The following is a 22,710-nucleotide window of genomic DNA, read 5'->3' on the forward strand; positions in this document are numbered from 1 at the left end:
CTGAAAATGTAATTCCAGGTATTCTTCTACACATCTTCACAGACAAAACATGATACAGAATGAAATAATGCAGTATTTGAGGATGAAATTAGAAACCCCCACATAAGACAGAACACAGTTTTGGCTGATCAAATCTCCATCCTTAAACCTAAAAACATCGTAGAGAAATGGCAACGTCACATCGAAAGTCTGTCAAATTCAGATAGAGAAACAGTCCTCGTGCTAAATTTGCATCATTTGAATGTCCACTTTGTAAAAATCAAACACTTTTCACAAACCTCGTATCACTGAAATGTTGACCACTTGTATTTATTTCAAGCCATCTCTGTCTTTTCTTGAGAAGATGAGGAGCCTGTTCCCCAATCAGTTGTCCCTCGGCCGAGCCCGGGTCAGGTGACAGCTCTTGAAAACGGCCTCTGGTGTCATTGGTCCCAGTGTTATTGGAGTCGACTACTGCTTCATGGCGTTCTTGATGGTCCACCTCTGCCCGGAGCAGGGGTGCAGGACAAGCAGGTGGCCGAAGTAAACGTTAGCCGGTACCACCTCCAGACAGCGCCCCGTGGCTCGGTTTATGAGCGATTCATTCTGCAGGGCGGGGAGGAGAGAGAGTTATGGTTTTATCAGTATTCACAGATGGCCCGTGTACCACATGTGACTGTGATGGGATGAGTAAAGACCCATGTCAGATGTGCACAGATGTTTTCATTTAATCTTCTCAGGTTATGTAATAATAATAATAATTTTTGAATGTGAAAAATGAAAGGTACTTTGTTAATGACATTGTTGTTGCATACTGTACATTATGACCCCTTTGATGAATTTTTATGGCATAATATACAAGACCTTTTTACATTTTTGGAATGCTCTGACTATTTTATGACACACTACACTATGAGTTTTCTGATGACATTTTCTATAATATTTTTATGGTGTACTATACTATGGCTTTTTTGTTAATTTTAGTGAAAGACTGTGGTATGGCTTTTTATGCCTTTTCTTGACATACAATACAATTATGTTTTCTTGACATTTTTTATGACATACTATACTCTGACGTTTTATGATTAATTTTTATGATACATTTTTTTACATACTATACTTTTACTTTTTTTACATTGATTACATTTTCATGGCATATTTTTGAATGACTTTTTACTTAAAACAATTATGACAATATATAGAATTATGGCCTTTTTAAAAAGAAAATAATGGCATACTCTATTATGATATTTTCTAATGACATATTAGACCATGACTTCTTTATGGCATACTAAATTATGACCTTTTCTATGACTTTTCTTCAATACCTATGAGCAACAGTTCAATAAGAAACTGGAAGCCGAGCTTTAAAATATGTGCACATTTAAATAGGATCGGGTTCCTGTTTGAGAGTTAAGTGCACAATAATGCAGCCTAAAACCAATGGGAATAAATGGGCATCACATTGCTTGCGCAATGCCATTCTTCAAACTTCAAAATAGAAATAGAAGCTTAGTCTAGGGTAAGCACTATTGGAACTGGATCAGGGAATATCAGCTGAACATACTTTGGACTGAAAAATCTAAGTTTAAACCTGTTCAATCTAAGCACCGAGTAGACCGCAGAGGCCCCCCCCAAAAAACAGACTTACTCAATATTTAGACCTCAATTGCACTGTGAATAATCAAGGGGAATCTTGCGCTGTTCTGGACTTGAAAACAAATACAAAATTGAGGTTCCAACAGTATTCTCCCATCATGCAACACTGTTGGGACATTGACTAAATGTTTGAATCACTTTGAATCACTTTATTCTCATTCTTTTGGGGTCAAAACTATTTTAAGTGTAAATATTACATTTGGGCTCTGTACCACAAAGCAGGATTTGGGATTAGCAAGGTATCTTCAGTTTGAACCCTGGGCCCTTCAGTCCTACGACAGTGCTGCACTTCTTACCGGGTAGATCGCTATGGTAACTGATGCTGCACACTTACCTGCTCTGGAGCAGGTTTTGTTTGAGATGAGAGATTGCCTTATAAAAGCACCTGACCAATCAAAACTCAATGCGTGAATTGTTAGTTAATATTAGACAACCATTGAGAAAATTAAGTCATAATAATGACTAAAAGCAACGTTTGAATTTAATAAAGATCAAACTACACTAATAGTATTAGTGTTTTTCTTCAATCCATATTTATTGGTGTTTAGCCTTTAAAAAAAAAACCTGTTTGCTTAAAAGGTTGGTCTCCTGCATGCCACACACACCTGTATAAAGGGTGTGGTCTAGCAGCAATCTAACATCACCAAGGTAAAGGTTTAAACTAATTTCATCCCATGAATTACAACTCTACACTTTTTTCTAAGGTTAACATCAGATTGTTCTTATTAAGCACTCACAAATTAATGAAGTTCTGCTTTTTTGGTTTCAAACAAATCATTTCACTTTGGAAAACAGTTTTCTTTCTACTTCTCACCTGAGAGAAATGCCATTTCTTCTGCTTCACGTTGGTCACCTTGTCACAGTTGAGGAGCTGAGGAAAACTGCTGATCTGATCGTCCACCACACAGCGAGTGTCGTCCCCGGTGCTGCCCAGCGGGCCCAGGAACAGCTGACCCTCTTTGGTGTAACGCCCTAACTGAGGCAAAAAACACAGAGGCAGAATTCATACAAACAGTCTGCGGGGGGGATCACAAACATGAAACAAATTATTCTACTGTCAAAACTTTCCCACCACCTACCCATTATTTGTAAGAAATCCTACTCTGGGGACCACTTGTGGTTAAGTTGGATGGATAGCTTGGAAATACAAAGGTTGATATTGTGCTGCACTCACTACCAGAACTGAAGTCTAGCTCTTTTAGCTTCTAGCGTTTTACTACTGGAGCCAGGACCTATGCTCTCTTAAGCCCATGTTTACCACTGTGAGCTAAAAAAGAGATGCCCCGTGGGCCGAAGGCGGAGGAACTGACACTGGCTGACTCAGTGCTTTAGTGCAAAAAGCAACACATAAACATTTTTATCCTGACAGCAGAACTCTCTCCCACAAGGCTGTAAATCACGTCACTGGTGAAAGACACTAATGAGTGGCTGGGTTTTCAAGAGAGAAGCAAAGGAAGTGTCACTTTGTGGCCATTTGGCTGAGCGCCTGGTGTCCGTGTTGTACCTGAGGACCCCATCCGTGGCAAGGGTGCAGGGTGGCCGTGTGGTTCTCCTTCATGCCCTGATCCATACACAGGTGGCTCGCTTTAGAGTTACGAATCTGAAATCAAAAAGCGTCTTTTAAAATCACACTCAATTTTACTCGGCACAATTCTTTGTACAAAGTCCTAATATTCCCCAACAGCATTTAGGTAATCTTTTCAAAATTATTGTGCATATAAAAGGATTTGGATCTAAATGCAGATTAAATAATTATATACATTTTATAATATTTTACGATAACATGGGACAGTGTGTAGTGAAATTTTGTGGATATATTTCCACAAACCCCTCAGGAACAATTTCTCTCACTCATCTGTTTTTTTCAGGGGTTTCCACTGGTGCAAATGCACCAAACATTAGATGTACAAGCTTTTCTTCACAGTCTCGCTCTCCTCCGTGTCTGTTGGACTGCTGACTCACCTCGCCGTAGAACAGCGTGTTGTTGTACCTCCTCATCTCTGGGTAAACATTGTCGAGGTACCACTCAAAGCTCTTACACTGCAGACTCTTCCTTAGCGCAGCCCTCTGAGAGATGTCTCCGTAATCAATACCGTGGTTCTGCAAAAGTGCAAGATTCATTACTAGGAGTCTTTGCTATATATTTTCATATGAATAGTTAAATAATAAAGTTATAGAATAATAGTTTTAATATTTTAGGGTTTCGTATTGATGACTTGCACAATAATGATTCAACTAATTTCAAGTTTTCACAATTCTTATTGAAAAGAGCTGATGTAAAAAATGATCTGCAGCACAGGGAGGGTTGCAGGGTAGTTTATGTGCGATAAAAAAAGAAGAGCAAGACCAGCCACCGAGGTCAAGTTTACTTTGGTAACTAGGACTAGCAACATCTTCTCTGCAGGAGTTAGGGTTAGGAACGGCCCTCCCTCACCTCCATGGGGATGTTCCAGGCCAGGTAGACGTTGGACTTGTATTCATCCATCCAGACTTCGGCCACGCGTAGAGCGTTACGCCGCGTGTGGAAAGCTATGTTGCTGTGGTAGGGTTTCTTCATCCGTGCGATGTGAGCCACCCTGGAACAGGGCAGCACCTCCATGCTGCCTCCACACAGCCACACCTGCAGGTAGGTGGTGTTCGAGAACAGAGAATTAACTTAAAGCCAACAATGATATTTGTTTAGCCACATCAAAACAAGCCAACTTGTACAACCACCACAATATCCCCCACCTTAAATTGATAACTACTAACAGTATACATGCCACATCAGCATTTGGAATAATTTTTCTGACCATTGGATTAATTTAACTCTTTTTGATGGAAACACAGGCCTTTGTTAGTTGATGAATGGTGAGACTGAACCACATGTGCCATAAAACTAAGACAAAGCGCTATGTGCTGTTGAGGTGCAAAGCTAGGTATTAATTTAATAAAATTGAATTGAATTTAAAGTTAATTAATTTAATGTCATTATGACGAAATCAGTTTTAAAGTCTTACAATTATCCAAAAGTAGAAAATGTTAAAACACTACTCGTCATATATAGACAACAAGGGAGAGTTGGGAAATGTTTGATATTCTTTCCTTTGTCTTTTAGACAAACAAAATAGCAACAAAATACCATTGCAGAACAACAACAAACCCTCCAATCTCTCAAAAATGTGCAGCAAAAACTCCCAACCTTCCCGCTCCATGTGACCCATTTATCACCATTGCCCTGCTGTGAGCTGCACACAGAGGGCTGGTCCTCCAGGACTCTTAATGGGGCCTCATTTATCAGCGGTGCCAAGCTACGGTGGCCACTGCTCCACTTAAACCTACAGGGGTACAACAAGAGGAAACTGGGTGACACACAAACCCTGATGCCCAGTTCGATGTTCTCCCCTCCATAGACGTCCATGCCCGAGTCGAGCAGGCCGAGCTCGCCGAAGTAGTCGCGGTTGGCCACGAAGGAGCAGCCGATCATGGCGGGAGTCCTGCGATGAGGAAATCACAACAATTTTAAAACTGACATTTACACCTGCAGGCTGCACTGATGTGTGTGGCATTGTAAATGTAAAGTAATACCTGTGTGTGAATGCATTTGTCTGTATAAATGTGGTTTTATTTGATTTAATACACAGTATGCATGCAGTCGTTCAGTATGTGAAGCTGAACGTTATTGTTCATGTTTAAATGTGATGGAGGTATTTTCATTTTCTATTTATACTGTTTTTTGATCTATTTTCTGTGTTTATTTTGAAATTAAAATAATTATGAAACTCAAATATCCGGGTGATCAAATAATAAAAATAGCTTTTAGAAAAAAATTACTTTGTGGGTTTTCCTCTCATTTTCTTCCTCACTATTCCCAACAGGATAAAACGTTTGATAATATGAGGACACACAAACTGCGTGAAACAATCTTATTCTTCTTCAGAAAAAAGACTCTCTTCCTTGGAATTGTGACATCTTCATCTGTCCTCATAGAGAACAAATATATAGGCAATGTCACCATTGTTGCCTTCATATTCATCCAAGTGTGCGTTTATATAAATGAAGCTGGCTTGCCTGATGGGAGCAGATATGTCCCCTTCATCCCACCACTGTTTGGGCGGGTTGATGTACATGCACCACAGCTCCCAGTTGTAGCCGTGGCCCGAGTTCTCGTAGCGCTCCACCTCGAAGGTGTCATGCTTGATGTTGTCGATTGAAGGCAGAATAATCCTCTTGTGGTCCTCTTTTATTCGGTCCAGAACCGGCTCGGCCCTGACAAGAGTGTAAACACAGAGACATGTACACACAAACTCAAAGGGACACCCGGCACAGAGCTCCTCTTTAGATCTCAACTCTCTCACCCACTTCAGTCGGTTATAAGGTCCCTCCAGCTCTAGCAACTTTATTACTAATTCTATTTGATTCCACTCAGTGCAGCTCCGGAGGGCATGTGTCTATTTATGCTGAGTAAAATGGGTTGTGTACAAACTCTAAAGCACGCAAGGAGCTGGGAGGCCTACCAAAATGTGTCAGCGGGACGTGGCGAAAAATGTTGGGAACAGTCAAGTGTTTACGTCGGGTCTGAATCAGTTTTATCTTTTAAATGATTCCTTGAAATGTACTTCTATGAACAGGCTTCTGAGAAATGTCCCATGTCTACTTTATCGCTCGCTTTATGTTTTGCTTGTTATTTGACGAGCTATATGTCCCAGGGTATCCTTTAAATCCCATTCTACAGGCTAAACTCTTCCCCTTCTCTCCTTATCTTAAAACTCCTCGGCTGTGAAATTACTTTCTGTGCGTTGGTTTTATGCTGCTTCCGCTATCCTTTGTCCTCTGCTTTGGTGATTCTGTAAAGCACTTTGTAACGTTCTTTCAAAAGTGATACACTAAGTATATCATTGTTGCTGTTTTCTTATCATGATTTTAAATTCAAAGGGTCGTTCTCATTCAACAGAGAAGGAGATCCTCAAAGTGTCGAGCTTACTCACCAGGACGGGGTGAACTCCACATGGGCGTCAAAAAATCCCGTCACCTCGGCGGTGGCCACCTTCCAGCCCTCGATCCTGGCCCGGATCAGTCCCTCTCTCTTCTGGTTCCTGACAATCTTCACCAGGCCGGGATAGCGCTTGTTCACGTACTCCTCCAGCGGTCCTTTCAGCTGCTCTGCAGTCCGTCAAACAAACGCACAGAACAACAATAACAGGTGATGGTTAGAGAGACTGTCCTCACAGCTGAGATCACAGCATCATCATTTCTTCTCGATGTGTCTTCAAACAACATACTGAAGCCTGGTCATTTCAGTTCGGCAGCACAGTACAGAAGCTCACCCTGACCTTTGACATTTTAAAGAAAGGGGTAAAATAGTAGATGAATATAACACAACCTATTCACTTCAAAATATTGATAATAATTACTCCTCACTTTATGTTATACTTGATCTTCATCCCTTTTCCAGTAACGTCATCCTTAATCTCTGTCATTAACCTAAATCTTCCCTAATCATCCTACTATGTACAGTGGATATAAAAAGTCTACACACCCCTGTTAAAATGCCAGGTTTTTTGTGATGTAAAAAAACGAGACAAAGATATCATGTCCGAACTTTTTCCACCTTTAATGTGACCTATAACGTGAACAATTCAATTGAAAAACAAACTGAAATCTTTTAGGGGAAAAATAAAAAATAAAAAACTTACAATAACCTGGTTGCATAAATATGCACACCCTTCAACTAATACTTTGTTGAAGCACCTTTTGATTTTATTACAGCACTCAGTTTTTTTGGGTAGGAGTCTATTAGCATGGCACATCTTGATATATTTGCCCACTCTTCTTTGCAAAAGAAAAAAGAAAGGAAAAGAATGATTTTTATTTATTTTACCATACCACTCTACTGTGATTGAACCCCCTTTGACCAGCCCCACCTCTGTTTCTTTTAATCCTGTTTTCTGTGGCCTAGGCCAGGACTTCAAGTTGGAGAGGCCTTTCATGCGGGGCAATTCGATGGTTCAATTTTAACATATTTATTATAATTAGTTGTGGTAAAAAATAAATCTGATGATGCTGAAGACCTTCAAGACACTTGAGGATGTCTTGCTGTCTTGTGCGCGGCTGCGAGGGCCAGGCTGGCCCACACCTCGGTCAAGGACCATAAAGTAACATTTGACTTCAGAATTTGCAGAATATAAACTCCTGCCAATTTGTACCATATTTAATTAAGTACTTTCATAGTTTAAAAAACTATAACCCTTCATTTATAAGGAAGGTGTTACATTTATATTTAAATAATGGACGTCGTAAATGTTAAATAGCTTTACATGAATTATTTCCCCGGTTTATTAGGATGATTATCGTATCATCTCTTGTCTAGGTCTCACAGATCACCACTGTGATGTATGCAGATTATTGTACCTGTTGGATCTCACTCCAGGCCTGATGCAGAAACAAACAACCAAAAGCTGCACCGCAAGAAAGACACACAAATGACACACACACAGAAACAGAGAGATGACATATAATCTGCTCTCTCTGTTCCCCCGCTGGGCTGTTTTTGGGCTCCAGCCGACTCCCAAACAACACCAAACCGAGTCTGCTGCTTCCTGAGCGTGAAGGACTGCTCCACCTTTGATCTCTCAATCAACTCATCAGCCTCTGAGCCCCCCCCGGACTCAAACAGTAGCAGCCCTTCTTCCTCTGCATAACAAACACACACACTTCAAAATTCCCTCCAACAAAAAAACACATTTCTCATGCTCTCTGTGTTTTCCGTCTCTTTCTCTCTGCCTCTTTTGATTTCTTTCCCACTCGCACTCTGGATCACAAACTCATTTCCCATGCTGTGTCTTCTCTTTCTCCCTCAAACACACACACACACACACACACACCAACACACACCGCATCGTTCATGTACACACTCGGGCCACGGAGCCAGGTGAGTCGCGGTACAGGCGGTGAGAGTGGTGAGTGTTATTTGTTTGCATGCCTCGCCCTCTGTGATGGATGGCTGGCTCTCAGCCAACCAGCCATTTCAAGTGAGAGAAGAGTGGAGCGCTGGGAAAACCTTTATTTAAGGAATAATGTTCTATATTTTTCTTATTGTAAAGACCTAAAGCCATACACCTCCATTGTTGACCAAATCAATGAGCATTGACTGACGTGTCACTGAATTACAATGAACGGTGGCACTGCATCACCCAGTCACACCAAAAAATAGTCCAGAGAGCAACATGCACTGTGTGCGTTACTGCTTTTATTATCATTATTATTCTATTATATCCACTGCTGCTGTTATTGGTAGTAGTCATCATTTTAGTATTATTATTCTGCTATTATTAGTGCTACTGTTGCTGTTACTTCTGTCATTACAAGCATCATTTCTATCATATGGATTGACAATGTTGTAATATTATTATGTTGTTCACTCTGCACACATGTCATCTATTGCACTTATTTTCATCCTGGGAGAAAGATCCCTCCTCAGTTGATCTATCTGATTTGTCTTCCTTCTATTTTATTGTTATATGCTGTACGGATTGTAAAGCATATCATTTTAATTTTGATTTTAGGCTATACAAATAAATAGAATTGAACTGAAATGAATATTAAAGAGAAATATTGTTTTTTATAACAACTAGGGTTTTCATAGTTGTTGCACAAGGTAACACCAGTACGACAAAGTGAGAGAAACACGAGCTGTCGAGACGAGCAGACGTCTTACATGATGAATTACTTTATTTAAAAAAGGTCAAAACTGATAGTGAGTGCACCCGTAATGTTGTTAGTAACCCCCCTGTTGCACAGGAAAAGTGTGCGTGCACAATTACAGCGAGAAGGGAAAGGTCAATGTTGAACCAGAAAGTAGGTGTCTAAACTGTGATGGATGGTTATAGCGGACAGTTACTAACAGTTTTATGGTAAATTACCAAAAACTACAAAACTAAGACCCTAGATGTAATAGATAAACCTGAATCGTAGTCCCCAATAAATGCACTATTTGCTATTTACCATTTCCTGCTTGAGAAATATTTGCTAAAAACTACAGAGCCCAGCTCTTCTGTGAAATAATTTAGGCCTATTAAGAAACGAATGGAACCATGTATTTGTGAATCTTTAAAAAAAAAAAGGTTTATGTCTTCAGTAGCAAAACCTGGGAGTGAAACAGGAGGGTAGGGAAGTGTTGAATGACAGACTACGGTGTTGTTGCGTTTGATCTTCTCACGACATCAGACGACAATAAGAGCGACAGAATAACGGCAGCCTTATCCTTTAAGGCCTCGAACGCCTCATCTCTCTTCCCGTTTCCTCCTTATTTGTCTTTGCTTTCCATTCTGTCAGATTGCTTCCTCTCTCTCTCTCTCTCTCTTCCGGATATCCATCGCCTTGCACTCTCTCCTCCTCTTTGTCCGACCTCATTTATCTTAGAGCCTCTCTGTCTCTCAACCATCCCCCCCTCTCTCTCTTTCTTCCACTCTCTCTAATAGCCTGGTTTGCCCCTTCAGCATCTTCTTTCATTCTTTGATGCCTCTTCATCTCCGTTTCTCTCTTCTTCTTTCTCCCTCCTTTTCACTTCGCCTATTTTCAATCCCTTCAGCTGTCTTTCATTCTCTTTAGTTTCATCCCTCCTTCCACCAGTTTATCTCTGAACACCAACACCCTTTGCTCTTTATTGTTCCTGTACACCTTTTTCGCTCCGCCTTCATCTGCTTCCCCTCCCATCCTCTCTCTCTCTCTCTCTCTCTCTGTCCCCTCATCTCACAATGCCAGGCTTGGCAGCCCTGCCCAATAAATAAGACAGGGACATCTCTCCCGTGACATCCAATTGCGGTGCTCCGCCAAAAAAATTCGACACCATCAGTCACCTATAAACAAAGTTTATAGTTTTTATGTGATTGTAGCAGTACTCAAATTATTCTGAGAGCAAAAGTTCAGGGTTTTGAAGGCACATACTGATATTTGTTATTTAAGCCGACAGTAGCCGGCTGATTTGTGCATTATAAAAGAAATAGAAACTTGAGCTTTCATTTTCTAATAAAAACAATTAAAAAAGCCAGACATATTCACAAATAGCCCTCTTGAGACTTAAGGGCTGTTGGCTGAATCCTTTGTGAAAGATGTGATTAAACCAATTGTGAAAGCTAAATGTAATGACATTTCAGTGCAATGGGGGGGAAACAGAATACCTCTGATTTGTCTGGTCTGGCGTTGGCCATGTAAAACAAATCTTTGTCTGAAGTGCTGCCACATCATTCAATATACTTGTTGTAACTTCAATCTTCTTGTCTCCTTTACAAAATCTCGAAAATGGAATAATAAGTCATAGTGACATGTGGTAAAAAAACAAAAACAAACAGGATATAAAACATAACTGCAGATGTAATGAGAATCTTTGCACGTTTTGAGAACTGTCAAGCCGACTGAGTAAAATCATTTCCATCATTTGCCGGTTGCTAATGTAACACTGATGGAACAAAATTTTCACTCAAACGTTACTACCTGCATATGAACAAATCAGTATACTCCATTTCTTTACCTTCATTTTTTTGACTATTTGATGATACAAAATTAAAAACACGCCTCTCCAAAAATGTCTCAACATTTGAACGTTCCTTCACCTTTTTAATGGCAAACTTTCACAGGACGGAGCAATAAATACGCAACATTTGACAGCGATTGTCGCCAGCCAAAAATATCTGCCATTTTGCTTGCTCACTTAACAATTTGATTAAAAAATGAGTAAAAATAAACATACTTTTGCTTGCTTGTATGCAAACCCTGTTTGGTGGTCCCTCCCCTTCCGCTATGTAGCCATGATGGCGAGCATTGAGGGTGAGAAGTGGGGAGCGTTCAACACTTAACTTTTTCACAGATATGAGTACACCATCCGAGTACTCATAGCGCACTTTATTTTGCCATACTGGTCAGTTTGAGCGCACTTATGCACTCAAAATTGCAAGTGGAAGTATGCGAAGAACGCAATTGTGACACAGCATTGGTTTGTTGTGTCCCCCATTTTTGTCAGGAGAGTACTGGTCATACTGTGTACTGGTCATACTGGTCAAACATTGCCACTTCCCTCATTTGGGATTTGGTAAAGGAAACCTTCCATTTCTACTGACCGTCATCGCTGTTGTCGTCCACCAGGATGATTTCTTTGAGCAAGTGAGCCGGCGTGTGATTGACAGCCGAGTGGACTGAGCGCAGGATCACCGACAGAGCCTCGTTGACGAAGATGAAGATGAGGGAGATCTGGGGGAGATCTCTCGGGTAGCTGACCTTTCTGCATCTGCACAGAGACACGCAAACAGAGCACACCATCTGTTAAATAAAACCTCTCTCTGTGCATGCTGGGCTTTGCACTCCACTCATCCTCCATCACTGCTGTTAAAGACGGAACTGCCTACATGGAGCTGCTGACGTCTGTACTGCTAAGGCTTCCTGTGCAACCAATCAAGTTGATCTGTTCAGTAGGCGTCTGTTGCAGATGGGAGGCCTATTTTTAATTTTTTACTTCTGTTTTGTTTAAACAGCTCTAATGAGGAGGAAACAGGCGAGGCGAGGCTTTGGCTCTGAGAGCTGAAGAGGAAATGCTTTCCTGTACTTTTATGTCTTTATTCCTTTAATCAAATAATCCTATTTCCCATGTAAAATTAAATGTTAATTTGAGCACATCTATAATAAAGATTCCAGCATTTTCATGAAAATTCATGAGCTCAGATAACTCTTTATTTAGGCTTTTTTTTTTATTCCCCTTTTAAGATATCTAAGGAAACCCTGATGTTTTAGATATCTCACTTTTCACAAGAACAAAACGCCTAAATGATAAATGTTACAAACATGATGGTGGAATATATGTGTGCTCAAAATATAGTTAATTCAGAGACAATTCATGCAAATAAATTAAGACTATTATTTGGAATAGAAGGAAGCTCCCAAAGTAAAACTGTGAGGGGAACATATTATTTAGAAAAATAAACAAGGGTTCAGCAGAGAAAAAACACAGCATTTACATATCACGCTGATATGAGAACTATGTGTAGCCCACATAATGTACAAGGCAAGAGATGCCAAGGCAATTATGGTAATAACAGGACGAACAGGAGGGGGCAGGGAAGGTGCAAATCAGTGTAACCAGTTACAGCAGCGTGTGGCAGCATGAGCGATTACAAGTGTGAGAGTGGGAACTTGTCACATTACAAGTAAAGCTTCACAGACTCATCTGAACACGACGGTAGGATTCAGCTCATCAGTTGATGGCACTTCTTTCTGGCATTCATGTACCACAGTTTCTTGTTACTGATCAGTCGATGATATACATCAATACCGACCATACGCTATGTATCAATTAACTCTTATTTCTACTAGTCCTGTTGGGAAAGGCAGGCTTGGACACAAAACATAATCAGTATATCCCCAGAACTACCGTGTTTCTTCTTCTTTGTTTCTTTCTATTTGCCTCTCCCTCTTCCCCTCTCTCCCTCTCTCTATCTCGTTTCACCACCACCTCCGGCTCTGCAGTGTGAAGGGACCTTCAGTCAAACATAGCAGGCTCCTCAGACTCCAGCTTACACATGCTGTTGCTAAGCCCGGAGATATCACACCCCAACACGCCTCACACGCTACTTTGATCCCGGGAAACATGAAAGACCCCCCCGAGAGACAAATGAGAGCGCAGGATTCAGATCCCTCCAGTCCACCACCACACCCCGAAAAACACGCACACGCAGCTGGTGGCGGCGATTGGCCGAGGGCGTTCTCATCATCGCTGACTTTCAAATAGAAGGGGTGTTAGTCGCTTAACCAGCAATGTGGGCCAGCGACAAGACTCCTTAAAGGAGAATTTATGGGGAAGAAACCCTGCACCATGCATGCAGATGCAATACTCTGCAAAAAGCACGGATCAATGATATGCAAGCACAAATGGATATGCACCTTTTCCAGCTGCTAATTCAAGGACTGCCTCTGTGTGTGTGTGGGTGTGTATACAACACAGATTGGGCCGGGAGACGAATCCCCCATAACGGTAATATATTTGAGATTAGGAGCGTTTTCAATTGCCTCCTGAAGGCTCTTAATATGACTGCTCGCAGCTAACAGTGCTACCAGTGCTTACAGTGTGCAAACTACTCAAAAAGAGCTTACAAAGCAGATGGTGTTTACCTGATGGGGAACTGGAGGCAGGGTGCTAATGCTTCCGTAAGTAGAGACGCCGTTATCAGCAGTCACCGCCATTTGAGAGTAGTGCGTGAACTAAAACTACTAGGCCTGCCCCCTCTTAGTCAATTAGACAGCCCAAATGTCCTTTTGGTCCCAGTCGACTAAGACTTTTTTAGCCGACTAGTCATTTTTACATGCTTTTTCATGCTGAATGACTTATTTCTTATGAGCACGTATACGGTAAACACAAGATTGAAAGCAGTGCCTTTGTGTGACTCTTGTGGAGAAACTCAGTTTTACAGATCTGTCAATTATTAAACTAATCGATCAGTTGACAAAATTGTAACGCCGTTAGTCGACTAAGAATCTTTGGGGTCATTGACAGCCCTAAAAAGCTTGTGCTGCTGGCTGGCTATGCCAACAAAGCAAGGAGAAGCTCAGATTCCAACACACACAGAGGGAGAGACGCTTTATTATATGCTCAGGTAGACATTACTCCACCATACCGTTACAAAGTAAGTTATTTGCAGCTATATTAATGCTCCTAATCCTGTATATCGCACCTTTAATAAGCACATGCATGAATAATACATCTTAGTTATGCAATACTTGAAATATAGCACATTGGGAGGAAGTGGGGGTGTGCTGGAGGGAGCTGCTGGCATGAGCATGAGCAGTGAGAAATGTCAGGTTATACTGGTGCGTAATAAACCTGTGTGAATATGATTGGATGAGACTCGTCCTCTGATTACCACACGGCTGCGAATGATCCAGTTATTGTGACGCATGAAGGAAACAGCTGACGCCAATCAACTAATGCAAGAGGGGACCTCACTGCTGCTACGCCTAAACCATCGCTACGCTGCATCTAAATAGTTCATCAGCAACATGTCTTTAAATAAAAGGTGTCTCGGTTTCGTCTGGTTAATGCACAGAACGCACAGTGGACAGTTACCATAGGAACTACTTTATACCAATAAAAGTAGATCCAATGGAAACATGTTGCTGATGACATTTAAATCCAATTTTCACAACACTGCCGTGAGCCAACGTTGGAAGTGAATCTAAAAGTGAATCCACTTGACGTGCACTCACTTGCCGGGCCGGTTGTCCGGTATGGTCCGATCCAACGAGATCCTGTCACTGAGGTAGGAGTTGTAGCCGTACTTCTCCCTCAGGTATTTAGCGTCGCTCTCCTCGGCCGGCGACAGCGTGGCGGGGAGGCCGCCTTTACCCCGACCCCCGAAGCCCTCGATCAGACCCAGAGATTTGGACAGACCTGGGGCGAGGCAAACGGGAAAAGATTGCATGTCAGGATGCTTTAGTCCGAGCTGAGTCACTCTCTCCTCTCAGTAACACACTCTCTGTGGCTCACGGCTGATAGCCTGCCTCGTCACCACAGCTCCAACCTCACATGGACATACAGCATGTAGTCAGTGGCTGTCAAAACAGGCCAACATCTGAGCTGAATGCACATTATGATAAGTGGGGGCAAAGATTCTCGTAGAAAACCTTCACTACACAGGTAGGGACACATTGTAACACAACATGGATGTCGGAAATAGGCCTAATTCAGAGCTTCCTATACTCTTTCTGAGGTCAGTATACTCACGTGATGAAACTCTTTGTTTAACAATCAAAGCCATAAAACATTTCCAATGTCTTGGCTGCAAGCTGCTAATGAAGCTTCAATGCTTTCACCGTCTGAAATTAGTGATCTTGCACGATTCTTCCTCTATTATGACTGGGCGTATTTGTGGGTGGCAGAGTGATTAAAGTGACTATTGTTCAACGTGATAAGCCGTGTTTTTGAGCCTCTGTGTGGTAAACATCCTGTTAAAGGCACTGAATTCCAGGGGCATGAATAAGACTTCGTGACAAGAAGAAATATTTTGAAGACAGTCATCTGGAAATTCAAGCTAGACAATTGAAAATGTTAAGAAGAATATTTTCTTCTGTTGTTTTTGTTTCTTTGGGAAAATATAACAAAATGGCAAAATATTGTTATTTCTTTTATAAATGTAGGATAACCTTATATTTTTGCACCATGAACATAGCATTATCAATTCACTTCATGTTATTAAAACCAAATTTGATATTTACAATAAGATACTTTTGAGCAAGCCAATGTATATCTCAATGTTTTATCTATGCTACCTATTACTGCAGAGTGTTAAACATATGTAAGAGTTGGTGTCATTTTCCTCACAGGTCAGTTAAGTGGATTTACATATATCTCATTAAACATGACTGAAATAATGTAATAATGTTATTAAGAGGCCCACAGGTATTGGCTAAAATATTTATACTGTAAAACCTTCCTCAGATCACATTTTCATATCAGGGCCCCCGTGAGAAAGTCAAGGGAAAGCATTGATTTATTTTTTTTTTTTCCTTTCTTTAGAAGATCGTGGTGGAAGTTTCTCCATATACAATTTACTATACTAATACCCAATTTGTACTAGTACTATCTATGTCCCGAGATGAGTCCCAATGAGCGTTGAAATAATGATCAAATGACAAATGAAATGTCCTTGCGGTATTTTATTTCTTTGCATGAAAGAGCCAGAAGTTTACAGAGTCACCGGGAGCCTGCAAAGTACTGAACCCCCGAGTCAGGCCGCTCACACCTGTATATATGGGAGCCGGGTGGCCAGGCTCAGTTCTGAGTTAGCATCTCCTGACAATGAATGGGTGAAGGAGGGGGGGTATGAAGAACAAAAGGGGTGCATGGATGTCTAGGAGAAGGAAGAATGACAAAGGAAAGAAAGAAGACCAAAAGGTGGGTATGAGTCTCAGGTAGGGAGGAAGGACCAAGGTGTGAGATGGCCAAAAGGTGGGGGCATGAATGACAAAGGTGAAGGGACATAAGGAGCATCTCCACACAGTGTAACTTAGCATACAGAGAGACGAGGTTCTCTACATTACATTACATTACAGTCATTTAGCAGACGCTTTTCTCCAAAGCGACTTACAGTCAGTAGTATATTACATATCATTCACCCATTCACACACTGATGACAGGCTACCATGCAAGGTGCCACCATCAGACTCTAACTAACATTCATCATCAGTCCACACCGATGGCCTTCAGGAGCAACTGGGGTTAAGTGTCTTGCCCAAGGACACATCGACTGCCGAAACATGGGTATCGAACCACCGACCCTCTGAACTACCTTGCTCTCCACTACGCCACAGCCGCCCTCTACCTTTAGAATACACATCATAGTACATTTCATTCAAAAACCTTTACACTATATACTTCCAACATACACTAATACAAGATTCCCTGAGAAACATGCAGGATACCCAAAAGGTGGGTATGAGTCTCAGGTAGGGAGGAAGGACCGAGGTATGAGAGGGCCAAAAGGTGAAGGGACATAAGGCGGCTGTGGCGTAGTGGAGAGCAAGGTAGTTCTCCAATCAGAGGGTCGGTGGTTCGATACCCGGCTTCGGCAGTCGATGTGTCCTTGGGCAAGACACTTAACCCCAAGTTGCTCCTGAAGGCTTGCCATCGGTGTGGACTGGATGATGAATGTTAGTTAGAGTCTGATGGTGGCACCTTGATGGTAGCCTGTCATCAGTGTGTGAATGGGTGAATGATATGTAACATACTACTGACTGTAAGTCGCTTTGGAGAAAAGCGTCTGCTAAATGACTGTAATGTAATGTAATGTAAATAAGGAGCGTCTCCACACAGTGTAACTTAACATACACATCATAGTACATTTCATTCAAAACCTTTACACTATATACTTCCAACATACACATGCAGGATACCCAAAAGGTGGGTATGAGTCTCAGGTAGGGAGGAAGGACCAAGGTGTGAGAGGGCCAAAAGGTGAAGGGACATAAGGAGCGTCTCCACACAGTGTAACTTAACATACAGAGACACGAGGTTCTCGACCTTTAGAATACACATTCAAAACCTTTACACTATATACTTCCAACATACACTAATGCAAGATTCCCTGAGAAACATACAGGTGGGTATGAGTCTCAGGTAGGGAGGGCCAAAAGGTGAAGGGACATAAGGAGCGTCTCCACACAGTGTAACTTAACATACACATCATAGTACATTTCATTCAAAACCTTTACACTATATACTTCCAACATGTCTCTTTATGTTATGTCACTCTTTATGTCATGTCAGGTGTCTCTTTATGATGTCAGGTGTCTCTTTATGTCATGTCAGGTGTCTCTTTATCAGGTGTCTCTTTATGTCATGTCAGGTGTCTCTTTATGTCATGTCAGGTGTCTCTTTATGTCATGTCAGGTGTCTCTTTATGTCATGTCAGGTGTCTCTTTATGTCATGTCAGGTGTCTCTTTACCGTTTAGCTGCCTGTACACCACATCCTCCAGCGAGCTGAGTCTCTTCAGCAGCACCTCCTGGCTGACTCCGGGCCCCTGCACCGTCAGGTTGGTCCGGAGCCTCTTCAGCACCACCGGAGCCTCCGGACCGACGGCTTGTATGCTGCGTGTGTTGTTGCATTTGGCCCAGAAAGTCATGAACCCGGCGACGGCGAGCACGTTGAGCACCAGTAAGACCCTCCATCGTCTGAAGACAAAAGCCATTAAAAGGGAGGTGGTGGAGGAGGTGGTGGAGGTCCAGTTCTCCCTGGAGACACCGTGTCACAGATTCAGGGCTCCCTCGGTTTGCGATGCGAGGAGGAGGAGGAGGAGGTGGAGGAGGGATGGAGGAGGTGGAGGAGGAGGAGAGTCATTCAGCATGCGGGTTAAACAGGCACTGGTTCCTCTCTTACCATTTATCTTCTGCTCCATCCTCCCCCCATCTGAGGACATTTTGAGGTGCTTGACCATCAAGCATAGGAACAGATACTCCTAAATAATAATGCAATAATATCTCTCCTCCTCCTCCTCCTCCTCCTCCTCCTCTCCTCTGCTGCGTAGAGAGTCGGCAGTGATGAAAAAAAAAAAAAAAGAAATCCTTGCAGATGCTGCAGGGTAAAAACCAACAACCCTTCTGTAACCTCCCAGAGATTCAAAGTGAGGTGAGATTGAGGGGAGACTGGATCAGTCGCAGCATCAGCATCATCCTCATCATCCTCATCCTCAGCATCCTCCGGAAACACGTCCAGCTTCCTCGTCCTCCTTCATAATTCCACTCCTAATTCATTCAGCACCATAATGTGCCACTAGGTTTTAGTTTGCACTCCCTTCTTGTTTGATGTGCTTTGTTATTTCCCTTTAATTCTTAATAATAAGGGTGGAGTAGATCCGGTGACGTTTTACTTTCACAGCAGGTCACATGGTGGGTGTGTGTTTCCCCTGCTAGCCAATTAACTACAATTAAGGACCATTTCAATATTTCACACCGGTTCCCTGCACTAATTGTCCATTGGGTTGGATTTTTTTTGGTCTCTTATAGACAAAAAATATGTTTTATCATTAATTTCACTGCTATTTCCATTACATTACATTACATTACATTACAGTCATTTAGCAGACGCTTTTATCCAAAGCGACTTACAGGAAGTGTATTCAACATAGGTATTCAAGAGAACTACTAGTCACCAGAAGTCATAAGTGCATCTCCTTTCTTAAACAAGCATCTTAAAGCATAAACCAGAGCAAAAGTATAGTGCAGAGGCAAATTACTACGAAAACAATAATTGCAACAGACTAATACGAATATAATAAAGTATATGAAGTATTAATCCCAATGGATGTATCTAAGAGTTCTGCTTTAGGTTGTGCATGTTCTGCTCCATCAGTAACATCCTTTGCACTGGAAACTGGAAAAGGTCCTACAATTACAGTACATTACAGTCATTTAGCAGACGCTTTTATCCAAAGCGACTTACAGTCAGTAGTATGTTACATATCATTCACCCATTCACACACTGATGACAGGCTACCATCAAGGTGCCACCATCAGACTCTAACTAACATTCATCATCCAGTCCACACCGATGGCCTTCAGGAGCAACTTGGGGTTAAGTGTCTTGCCCAAGGACACATCGACTGCCGAAGCCGGGTATCGAACCACCGATCCTCTGATTGGAGATTGGAGAACTACCTTGCTCTCCACTACGCCACAGCCGCCCCCATTTCCCTCTCCAGAGTTGAACACAGTAAGGTGATTGCACTACGCCACAGCCGCCCCCATTTCCCTCTCCAGAGTTGAACACAGTAAGGTGATGTTTAATATGGTAGATTACTCTCTTCAGAAATGTAATCAACCTTACAAAGCCTGCATAGACATTGACCAAATTCTGCAGGACATAGAATGATCTCAGAGTGTGCTCCTCTGGGGGAATCTTATCCTGTAAACTGAAGAAAGAGGTATATTCTTACTTTTGTAAAAGTGACACACTGCAATATAGAAATAATCTATCACAAGTAAAGGCACCCTATTCTTAATTTTATTTAAACATAACATGCAGGTATTAACAGCAACATGTATTGAAAAGAAGTGAAGTGTCAAACCATGATGCAGCATTTTAGTGTTGACTTGTATATACGATATTAGAAATGTATAGTATTTTATGAGCTCAAGTGTTCATATGTATACTATGTTAATTTGCAACGATGTCAAATATAGAATCAAAAGTTTATAAATTTCCTCTGTAAAATTAATAACTTTTTATAAATAATAAATAAATAAGTTTTATCATTAAAGCCCCTGTATATATAATGATGTGAGGGCGAGTTAACAGACTCGGTTTCACTTTAACAGCCAGTTAAATATCCCTAGGGCAACACATATTAACAATACATTATTTGTGATTGCAGGTTTGCTGCCCCTATATTTTATGTATTTTATTATTTTTTTCAAAGGGTCAAGAATTGGTTGAGAATTTCTCAAAATGGTCGGCTTAACACACCAAAAAAAACATGGCGCTCCTTATTGACTTCCGTTGCATGTGTTACCCCAACCAGCAACTATCAATCATTAGCATTAACCTGAGGTGGAAAACTAACACTGAACACATCAATGCAAAAGCTCAACAATTAGTGTTTTTTTCTTAGAGAGTTAAATAATACCGCATCAAGCAAATGCTTCTCGTTCTGTTCTACCCAGCCATTGTTGAGTCCATCATCACGTCATCTCTTACAGCATGGTACGGCAGCACAGTCAACCATGCAAAATAACTACTGCTGATTGTTAAAAAGGAATTAAATATCATAGGCAAAATCTCTCCCCAGAGTTGTCTCTCTACATTCTCACAGAATGGTAAAGCAGGTGAAGAAGATCATCATCTTACCCCTCACATCCTGTTCATCAACTCCTCCATGCTCCTTGCCTCAGGGAGGCGCTACAGGTGTATGTCCACTCAGACTACACACTTTGCAGGCACGTTTTTGACTCTGAACTCCTCTCTCCTTCTCATACCACTGACATGCATTACCTCGATTGGTTGATGTTGTCCATTTATGTATTGGTGCTGCAGAGAACAACATACTCTAGCAAAAACAAATTCCACCCGGCCTTGGTTGTGTGGCTAGTAAACAATGTAATCTAATCTAACTTGGCTTAGTTTCATCAAAACATCATGTCCTGGTAAACATAGGATCCATAGCAGAGAAAGGACCACGTTAGCGGTGTAGGTGTATTGTTGGACTGATGTGGTAAAACACTTAACAGTATTTCATTCCAGTGCATTGAAATGTGCGAGTTGGTGCAGAAATGGGTCACCCAGATAGCTGGGATGAATCAAGGAGCTCGGTAACTCTGTAGCTTACTGACAGACATGCTATCTCTGATCTACAGGCAACCCAGGAGGAAAGAGACTTAGACTGAGAGTGTGTGTGAGAGAGAGAGAGAAAGAGAGAGGGAAAAAGTATGAGAGAAAGAGAGGTATAGCAAGATCAAAACCAGTGCTAGATGTGTGAGACGAATCGAGAAACATCAAGGAAGGAGGAGAGAGTGAGAGAGAGATGCACACAAGGAGGCAGAGATGCAAAGAGAAAAGGGGGAAAAAAGAGAGTTTTAGAAGAGGCAGGAGGAGAGAGCACACGCTGGGGAGGAATCAAAATTCAAAAGGGAGAAAAATTCCTAAAGCAGAGAGAGACGCGCTGAGATGCAGGAGAGAACAAAAGAGAGAAATGTATGAGAGTAAGACTGTGTGACAGTAGCACAGAAAACAACAAGGTAAAAAAAAGAGTAGATTTGACCCGTGGAAAAATGTAAAACCTCTGAGGCTGGTTGTGGTGGGGATGCAATCAATTGGTATTTTATGTGTGTTTCAGTTTGCTTGATTAACTATCTAACTAAGGCAGGCAGTGTAATTGGAGGTTTTTAGCACAAAGACACACGTTTATAAAGAGAAATAAAAATGGACTGGTGGTAGTTCAACTTTAAATGAACTCTGCAAAGTTCAATATATAGAAAAGTTCCAAAAGCTCTTTTCCATATAAATAGATACATCACAATGTGCATTCATTAGTGCTAAAACAATTAATCGATTGGGTGGATATTTCTGCTGATATTACGCTTTCGCAGATTCTATTATATCTGTATTGGGGGTGGTACGGTGCATGTTTGTACCGAACCGTTCCATACAGGTAGTTTGGTTCGGTCTGCGACTCCTGTTCGGTACCCCCTTTGACCCAAGCTGGGATGATAGTTTATAATAATAATTCTACCCTCACATTCGGAAAAGAAATTCCAGAGCGTGAGTTTTACACAGAAAGTTTTGGCAAACACAAGCTGCTGTCTATCAGCTGTAGCGTCCTAGTCATCTTAGCTGAGATCAAATTTTTTGGGGTATGTCTATTGATACACATCAAACATTAAATTTACGACGGCAACGAGCAAATTTGTCGATTAGCAGAACGAAACAAAGCCGACTGGACGGCAAAAGCTATAACTACTGCTATAACAGCGTATATCTCTGCAGATATGTTTATGCTATGGGCTTGTGTTTTTAGAAATGACTTTTACAACAGCTATAACGTTATCAGATTTATTTTTT

General features: G+C 41.5%; 1 protein-coding gene across 1 annotated transcript; it reads right to left on the reverse strand.

Annotated features, from left to right (window-relative positions):
• Positions 1-450: 450 nt before the first annotated feature.
• Positions 451-18,346, reverse strand: galnt17 (polypeptide N-acetylgalactosaminyltransferase 17). The gene is made up of 11 exons (XM_054602157.1): positions 18,103-18,346; positions 14,866-15,049; positions 11,733-11,899; positions 6,606-6,780; positions 5,689-5,886; positions 4,997-5,114; positions 4,073-4,258; positions 3,601-3,738; positions 3,143-3,238; positions 2,453-2,614; positions 451-585 (listed from the first exon to the last, which is right to left on the reverse strand). Exons 1-11 carry the CDS (start codon positions 18,344-18,346, stop codon positions 451-453), a joined length of 1,803 nt encoding a protein of 600 aa, XP_054458132.1.
• Positions 18,347-22,710: the final 4,364 nt, after the last annotated feature.

This window comes from Anoplopoma fimbria, chromosome 1 (genome assembly GCF_027596085.1).
Source record: "Anoplopoma fimbria isolate UVic2021 breed Golden Eagle Sablefish chromosome 1, Afim_UVic_2022, whole genome shotgun sequence".
NCBI classification, from domain to species: Eukaryota; Metazoa; Chordata; class Actinopteri; order Perciformes; family Anoplopomatidae; genus Anoplopoma; species Anoplopoma fimbria.